Source organism: Cornus florida, unplaced genomic scaffold, assembly GCF_030987335.1.
Source record: "Cornus florida cultivar Cherokee Brave unplaced genomic scaffold, ASM3098733v1 CherokeeBrave_3.0.0_Hap2_Chr05, whole genome shotgun sequence".
Classification (NCBI taxonomy): Eukaryota; Viridiplantae; Streptophyta; class Magnoliopsida; order Cornales; family Cornaceae; genus Cornus; species Cornus florida.
The window spans coordinates 85,666,516-85,675,914 of NW_026775575.1; the positions used below are offsets into that span (position 1 = coordinate 85,666,516).

At 39.5% G+C, this 9,399-nt stretch overlaps 1 protein-coding gene across 1 annotated transcript; it reads left to right on the forward strand.

Annotated features, from left to right (window-relative positions):
- The first annotated feature begins 4,344 nt into the window (after positions 1-4,344).
- On the forward strand, positions 4,345-6,009 carry LOC132309606 (uncharacterized). The gene is made up of 2 exons (XM_059807898.1): positions 4,345-5,297; positions 5,376-6,009. Exons 1-2 carry the CDS (start codon positions 4,345-4,347, stop codon positions 6,007-6,009), a joined length of 1,587 nt encoding a protein of 528 aa, XP_059663881.1.
- Positions 6,010-9,399: the final 3,390 nt, after the last annotated feature.

Sequence of the window (9,399 nt, forward strand, 5' to 3'; positions counted from 1 at the left end):
TTAAGATACAATTCAATCAATTTGCAGCGGCGTCTCCTCTATGTACACGATTACAATAAAACTATGTCCAAATCTACATATGTCTCGTTGCACGTAAACTCGTAAAGTACATAAAATGATACACACATGTATATGCAAACATAGAATAAAAGATACATAGAAAGAAGACAGTTATATTTCTCTATAAAATTATAACCAACCATCTAACAAAGAGTTGGATGTTATATATACACACATGTGCGCACGTAACAATGATTAGGGATGGTGATTTGTATCGTCCCGTCGGAGCCCCGCCCCATCCCGCCTCTAATGGCACAGGTATGGGAGCCGTTTATGTACTGTAGGGTAGGATCGATCGGATTTGAGATTCCCAAAATTTTGAGAGATTGTAGGCGAACTTTCAAATGCTATGCATTTATACATAAGGTTTCACAAGCGCAAAAAATTTATAAAAGTGCGAAATTTTCATTAAAATGAGAAGATAAGCACCGTGGGCGGCTCGAAATAATTTGGTGCCTTAGGCAATAAATAAAAAGTTGCCTTTTAATAATATATTAATATTAAATAATATTTATTTAAAAATCATCCTTCTTATTTTTTAAAAATGCAAAAGTAATAATTAGATTATTGTATTTAAATTTAGTTAAAATATAAAAAATATATGAAATATATATATATATATATATACACACACACACACACAACTTTATAATAACAAAAGCTAATAAAAAATAATTAAAGAAAAAAAAAAAAAAAACAATAGTGGTCATGTTACTTTTCAATCAAATTTTATTGTGTAGATCCCAAAATCGTGTTTTTTCTTTTTTTAAGTGTAAGACTGTTGATTCTTCCGGAATTTCTGTTGGCGGTCTAAATGAATTCGGTTCTTTAACAATTTTGGTTGGTATAGTAGTTTAATCGTTTAGAATTTATTCCAAAATTTCCTTAATTTTTACCGACACTGACAAATTCAACTATTGAATGCGTACTTTCAAGTACAGTATTTACAAATACCCAAAGGTAATGCAACTGATCGACTCTCCTAATTATCTAAAAATTGTAACTTACTCCCAAATCCCCAATCCATTAAAAGTACCGTTAGGGTCAAGTGGTCAACACAAATAAAATAAAATAAATTTAGATTAATTGCATAAAAAGAAAAAGAAAAAGAAAATGGACCAAGCAATTACAGAATTTTTTTAAAATCAGATGATATTGTAATCCTCCCATCTCACATGCTCCAAGCACCTTATAATTTACCACTGAACTCATACAATCCTTCCGTCACATGCTCCAAGCAATTACAGAGTATTCGTTCTACCCACCGGAGCAATTGAATCTGGCTTCTCCTTTTGGGCTTAAGCCTTGCTTTTGTATCCTATGGTCTGGATATCCAGCCCTTAACAATCTAGTTTGTATTTTGTGAACCTCTTATGGCCCAATACGTTGGCTTATTTTCGGGCCTTTTGGGACTAAGGTCCTTTCCCGCTGTACTCTCAATTAAAAAAATTTCAGTGATCACTTCATTTGTAAAATACTTGTGCTTAGAATATTTCATAATTTACCGGTACAGTATCCATTACCCATTTTTTTATTTCTTTTTTTTTTTTTTTTTTTGTGAGGTGAGTACTCACACACATTTCACAAATTATCCACTATGAAGCTCGAACCTCTGAACAGCCCAATGGTGATTTTGGACCGAAATTTGCCAAAACAACTAAATTTCTAACAAAAGCGATTATCTAGTAACCTACATTTAGTCAATGACCAAACATGATGAGTAGTGTGTGATTTTCTTGAAGAAGCATTTTGACATAGCTAAGTGTAAGACCATCTATATTAATTTAAAGGGTAAATTACGTCCAGACCTTCTGAAGTTAGGTCATTTCTCACGTAGATAAAGATTTTGGTTTTAATTTTCACTCATATTTGAAAGAGTGATTTTGTATTTCACTTACACCTCAAATTGATATTTGGGATGTAAGTGAAATACTTTTTAGGTATGAAATGACTATTCTACCCTTTTGACCATTTATTGACTTAAAAAAATTGTATTTCAATTTTTTCGGCATAAAGTACAAAAAAACCCCTTGAACTATATTTGAATTTGCAAATAACCCCCTTGAACTATATTTTGTGAATAAAATCCCCTAAACTATCTCATTTTGTTGCAACATACCCCAAGGATTGTACTATATTTCATTAAATAACCATAATGCCCCTTCTTATTGAATTACATTTAATATATTTTTCTTATCTAAATAAATTATGAAAAATTCATACTAATTTGATGAGATATATTCCATTAAATTTGAATAAATTTACCTTTAATTTTTTTAATTATTTTATTAAATAAAAATTTTTAGTTGAATTTTTTAAAAAAAAATTAATTAATAAATTTTTTAATTTTTAATGAATATATTATATGAAAAGAATGTATTTTTTTCAAAAGTATTTTATTAATTTTTCATCAATATATTGTATGAAAAAAATGATATTATTTTACGAAAAAAAATGTTTAAATTGGTTATAATACGTTTTATTATAAAATAATAAAGTTTTAATAATAAGTTAATCAATTTAGAAAATGGTTGTTACAAATCTATTTATCTTTTTTTTTCATTTTTATGATAAATTGATACTAAAAATAAAATTAAGGTATATAGTATCATTAATATTTACATAAGAGAAAAGATAATAAAAATAATTTACTAGGAAATGAAAATTTTAATGAGAAAGGGTAAAATAATCTTTTGTGATTGATTTGTCCTTAATTGCAATAAATTAATAGTTCAAGGGGGCAATTTTAAGTTCAAGGGGGTTATCTGCAAAAGGGCAATATTTTAGGGGGGTTTTTTGCACTTAACCCATTTTTTCATGACAAAAATACCCCTCAATTTTTTCATGACAAAAATACCCCAATGACCTTACAAGCGGCAACTATTTGCATTCAACATATAACTGTTGCCTTTTTTTTTTTCCCCTGACAATGACGTTAGCTACTATAATTGCTTAATTGCTTAATTAAGAAAGAGTCTTATTTCTTTCTTAATTGCTTGCATATCTTATTTCTTTCTTCATTGGTTGCATATTAGAATGTAAAACAGCTGTTATAATATTAGCATTCTTGTATCTTACACAATCCGTTTTTTTTTTTTTTTTTTGAAAAAAAAAACTGGTTACAATCCTGTAATACAATTGGCTAACAAATTTTAATTTAAATTGAAAACCTGTAAAACAATTGTAATTTTTTTTTTAAACCTCTAAAATCATACCTATTACAGTCTAATTTTTAAAACCTATTAGAGGATTGCAAATTTTTAAAACCTGTTACAGCAATTGATAAGCCAAAATATGTGCTATGTCTATAATCCATTTTTAAAACCTGTTGCAGCAACTCAAAGTCTCAAAATATATCAATACATTTGAGGATACCAAAACGACCCGGGTTTGGATTGATCCACATTGCATAGGATGGGTCGGGTGTGGACGAACAGGATGAAGCCAGTTCGCACCGTATGGGCCCAGGTCCATAAAGCCATTTCAGAAGCCCATGATAATATGAGAGAAATCGAGTCCAGCCAAAGGAGAAAAAGATAGGACAAGCTCAGTGGAGGTTATAACCGTCTATAAATAGAAGGGATTGAGAAGGAAAAGGGGTTGAAAAAATCATTGGGAGTGTAAAGTTTCTCTCTCTACAATTAGGGAAAAATTCTTTGTACTTTCAATTGGCGCCGTCTGTGGGAAGTGAAAGCTGAATCAACATTGGTAATAATACGATCTGTCTTGACGAGTCCAGGTTTCGGTTGATTTCAGAAAATTGGCGTCCGATTCAAGCAGATCAGATCCGTGCTTGATCCGACGGACTACGCGGTTGTGATCCGTTATGATTACTGAATCCGGCCAGTAGTGGACCGAATTCGGCAAGTGTAAGTTCAGATCTGGTGTGCGCGCATTAGCGGAACTCCGATTTGATCAAGAAGCCTGCAGTTGATGACTTTGCTCCGATCTGGAATGATGATCGGAGAGGCGAACTCGAATTCTTTGGAGAACGGCCAGCAGACGAAGCTCAATGAGCTAATGAACATGATTGATGCTTTGAGGAAAGAAAATGCAGAGCTACGAGCTGGAATGGAGCATCGCGAGGCTCCTGCAATTTTGAGGCCGCCTCCTGAAGGAGAGGGAGCTTTACCGTTCGAAGCTGATCGTCAAGGTGATCTAGAAGATGTCAATCGTGGTGGTCCACGTTGTGATGAAGGTATAATCGGTAATCTGCCTCCGAATGTCGGCCGAGTATAGGACCGAGAAGGATCTGTTCGTCTAGAACCGCATCACAAACGGATTATGAGGGAGGAAGTGCCGGAATATGAGCATAGGATTGCGTCACCATGGCGGAGTGAATTTGCGGAGCATAGGTCGTTCGATCCGCCATACCGACCTTCATTAGCGACAGTTGATTACCATAGCTCAGAAAGGAGATCTGCCGATCGAGGGTTTGCATCACGGTTTTCAAGAGAAAACGAAGCATTGTGCTCCTCAGCAAGGACAGTCGCATCGCCGTTCACTGATGAAATTCTGAACGCGCCGAATCCGAAGAAGTTTTCCATGCCGGTCTTCATTCTGTTTGACGGAACAACCGATCTGATCGATCACATATACCATATTCAGTTGAAAATGGCTTTGAATACTAATAATGATCATTTGATGTGCAAGTGTTTCCCTACGAGCTTGGCAGGACCAGCTCTCAATTGGTTCAAGAATCTGGCTCAAGGCTCAATCGCCAGTTTCCAGGACTTATGCGATAAGTTCATAAGCCAGTATTACGGGAATAAGCATCCGGCTAAGGATGTATCGAGCCTTTTTACAATGAAACAGCATGAGGATGAGCGGCTCCAAGCTTTTCTCACCCAGTTCAACCTCGTTAAAAGCATGGTAATAGAGTGTCACCCATCAACAGCGGTCCAAGCATTTAAACTTGCAATGAATCGGGGGACGCCGTTCCACACCAACTTGGTGGTTAATACACCAAAGACAATGGACGAGCTGAACGAGAGAGCTGACGGTTTTGTTCGCCTTGAGGAGGAAGAAGCAGCTAATTCAAGGAAGACGTCAATTATTTCGACGGAGGAGAAGTCCAAAGCCAAGATCCGGCAAAAACAAGCTCAACCGCAACGTCACCCCTCATGGAAGGTAGAGAAGAGGCCCAGGGAGGAGGAATCAGTCACTCCACTCAGAGTCACCTTAGCAAGGCTATACCAGGAGAACAAAGATAAGTTTCGTCCTCCTCTGCCAATCAGGCAACCTCTTGAACAGAGGGATCAGACTAAACATTGTGCTTTCCATAGTGATTTTGGGCATCAGACTAACGAATGCAGGAACCTAAAGAGGCAGGTAGAGATGCTGATCGCAAAGGGGGAGTTTGCAAGCTATGTTCAGGGTCCGGCGCAAGAGCATAACCGCCCAACTGAACAACTCAAGCGGAACCAGAGGCCGAACCAACACAACTCTCAGCCCGTCCGGATTATAAACGCAATTCATGGCCGGCCTGAACAAACGACGGAGTCAAAGGAGTTGCTCAAAACGAGGTTACGCCAGGCCCAGCTGAAAAGAAGAATTGGTAGTGTGCGTGTTTTGCACCAGCAGAACACATCCACGTCGATTAAGTTTGATAAAATGGACCTGCTGCGCGTTCAGATTCCTCATGAAGATCCACTAGTCGTCAGTCTGACGATTGCAGAATGCCTGGTTCGGAGAGTCCTAATTGATCCAGGAAGTAATGCGAATGTCATGCCCAGAGTGACGTTCGACCGACTGGAGATCGAACCCGAGAAACTCAAACCCGCAGGAAATCCGTTGCTCGGATTTGATGGGAAGCGAGTGGAACCCATTGGAATAGTGGAATTGACAATACAAGCCGCTGAGCGGGTTTTGACCGAAAGTTTTGTGGTAGTGGAAATTCATCCATCATACAACCTCTTGATGGGCAGAGGATGGATTCATAGAATTTAGGGCGTTCCGTCAACCTTACATCAAGTGATGCGATGTTTGGGTCCGGATGGGACCAAGGTGATAGATATACACGGGGATCAGGTTGCGGCTAAAGAATGTTATTCAGTAACTTTGAAATTTGCTGGAAAAGGAAAAAATCCCATCCGTCCAGCCATTCCGAAATAGCAATTACAGAACCCTCCTCCCAGCAAGGATGGGGGGGAGGAGTCACCAGTTCTGACCACAGAACCCCTTCATGAAGTAAAGATTGATCATGAGTAACTAGACCGAACAACAAGGGTGGGAACCAGACTCACTGAAGAAGAAAGACTAGAGTTGACTAATTTCCTGATTCGGAATGCGGATGTATTCGCATGGAGCCATTCAGATATGCCAGGGATAAATCCTGCTGTATCCTGCCATTCCTTCAATGTGGATCCGAATACAAAGCCAGTGAAGCAGAAGCAGAGAAGATTTGCTCCAGAACGAAATCTGATTATAGCTGAGGAGGTTGATCGGCTGCTTAAAGCCGGATTCATCAGAGAAGTTCAGTACCCGGCCTGGCTCTCTAACGTTGTAGTAGTGCAGAAGAAGAATGGAAAATGGAGAGTGTGCATCGACTTCACTAACCTAAATAAAGCCTGCCCAAAGGATAGTTTCCCATTGCCCAGGATTGATCAAATGGTAGATGCCACCACAGGATATGAGCGGTTAACTTTCCTGGATGCTTATTCCGGTTATAACCAAATTCCTATGGACCCGGTTCATGAAGAGAAAACTTCATTTGTTACTGAACGAGGGACTTATTGCTATAAAGTCATGCCATTCGGATTAAAAAACGCTGGAGCTACTTATCAGAGGCTGATCAGCAAGATTTTTAAGGGCCAAATGGGTAGCACTGTTGAGGCTTATATTGATGATATGGTGGTCAAGAGTAAGAAGAAGAGCGATCATTTAGCGCACCTGCAAGATGTGTTCGATGTGTTGCGCCAGTATGGGATGAAGCTTAATCCAGCCAAATGCTCGTTCGGTGTAAGCTCCGGTCAATTCCTGGGACATGTGGTCAATCATAGAGGAATTGAGGTCAGCCCGGCACAGGCAGAAACCTTGATCAGGAATACAGAGCCAAGGACAATTAAAGAGGTGCAGGCACTCACAGGCCGGATAACAGCACTAAGCCAATTTATTTCCAAGCTTTCAGACCGCTGTAAACCTTTCTTTGATACAATTTGAGGGCACGGAAGACAAACCTGGGGGGATGAGCAACGGCAGGCGCTAACCAGCCTGAAGGAGTACATGCGTAATCCTCCGGTTCTGTCTGCTCCAAAACCGAATGAGAAACTCTTTCTATATCTCGGGGTGTCCAGTATAGCAAACAATGCCGTTCTGATCCGTTACAAAGAGGGCAAGCAGTTCCCGGTGTTTTATGTTAGCAAGACAATGTCTGAACCAGAGAGAAGGTACTCTAGGGCCGAACGAATGATCTTGTCGCTGGTCAACGCAAAAAGGAAGCTTAGATATTATTTTGAATCTCATCCAATCGTCGTTTTAACAACTTTCCCTCTGAGAATGATCCTGCACAAACCGGACCTGTCGGGGAGAATGACCAAGTGGGCCATTGAATTGAGTTCATTTGATATCGCGTACGAGACCAAGACGGCAATCAAAGGTCAAGCGGTGGCGGATTTCCTACTTGACTGTGATGATGAAGATACGGTGGAGGATTTTAATTGTTCCTGGTGGAAGCTTTTCGTGGACGGCTCCTCGAATCAAATGGGGGCCGGGATTGGAATTCAATTGCAAACACCAGAAGGAACTACGCTGAGCCAAACGATAAGACTAGAGTTTAACGCGACCAACAATGAGGCAGAATACGAGGCGTTGATAGCTGGGCTGAAGTTGGCTAAAGAACTGAAGATCAAGAGTCTTATGGCTTGTAGTGATTCACAACTAGTCATTCGATAATTCAATGGGGACTATGGGGCCAAGGATGAGACCATGGAAGCATACCGAACTGTGGTTCTGCGTGAGGCGAAAGCCTTTGATCAGATCAGGTTTATCCAATTGCCGAGAAAGTGTAACGAAGATGCCGACCGCTTGGCTTGTAGTGCATCCAGTTCTGGAGATACTTTAGCTAGGGTCATCCCGGTCGACATACTAATCCAACCTTCTATTTTTGAAGAACTGCCTAATTCGAGCACTCAATATGTTAACGTTATACCATATGAGCCGAGTTGGATTAATCCAATCATGGCTTACATACGTAATGGTACACTCCCCGAGCATAAGGATGAGGCAAGAAGAATTAGGTCCAGCGCAGCAAAGTATGCCATTGTGCACGATCAGTTATATAGACGCTCCTTCTCGGGTCCATATTTGAAGTGTGCTACCCCTACAGAAGCTAGACAGATTATGCGAACCATTCATGAGGGAGTATGTGGAAATCACTCCGGAGGAAGATCTTTAGCACACAAAGCAATGACACAGGGGTACTTCTGGCCAAACATGGCACGAGATGCAAAAGAATTCTCTAGAAGATGCGATAAATGCCAGAGGTTCAGGTCATTGATACATCAACCACCTGAAGACCTGCACGTAATGAGATACCCCTCGGATCCGAGACACGGGTTGATCAGGCCCAGGCCCAAACCCGAGGGAATATCAAACAATTAATATTTTATAATGTACACGGAATACAACATAAATTAAGAAATGAAATTAAAACTCGAAGGAACTAAAAATAGAATCCGCAAAATATTATAATTATTAAAATCCATCAAACCCAAACTCCAAAACTCCATCAGTTTACAACTTGGGAATCCATCTCTAGTGGACCCCTATTAAACATCCAAACGGAAGATAGAACAACTGTAATAAACGTCCAGAAATAATAGAGAGAGCCCAACATCGTCGGAAGAGTGAATAGAGACCTCTGCTCAGCATGAACACGTCTAAGCCTGGAACTGTCGTGTACCTGAAAAATAGAAATGAGTCAGGCCCACGCGCAAGTTCTATACTACTACAATCCAAACAGAGGCCCGATACGCATGTACATCCTAAACAATTCAACAATAGCTAATAGTCTGTAAATATATATATATATAGTCACACTAAAGGACTCTCACTGGACTACAGGCCGGTCTCAACCTGAATAGAGGTAACATGCTAAAACGCACACGAAGTGGGCATATGTACCTATACCTAAACAGAGTACACCTCTAACCATCGTAGCCAGCTACACATCCCGATGCATATACGCTCCCTAGCCATCGGTCCTGAGGCTCAAGCTCATACCGAGGCACCATAACAATACATATATAAAATCCATCCAAAATCCCTGGTATTGCCGCTCAACAATTAGTTGCCATGACAATACAAATCCACGGGACTTAACTTTTAGTTAATCCCATC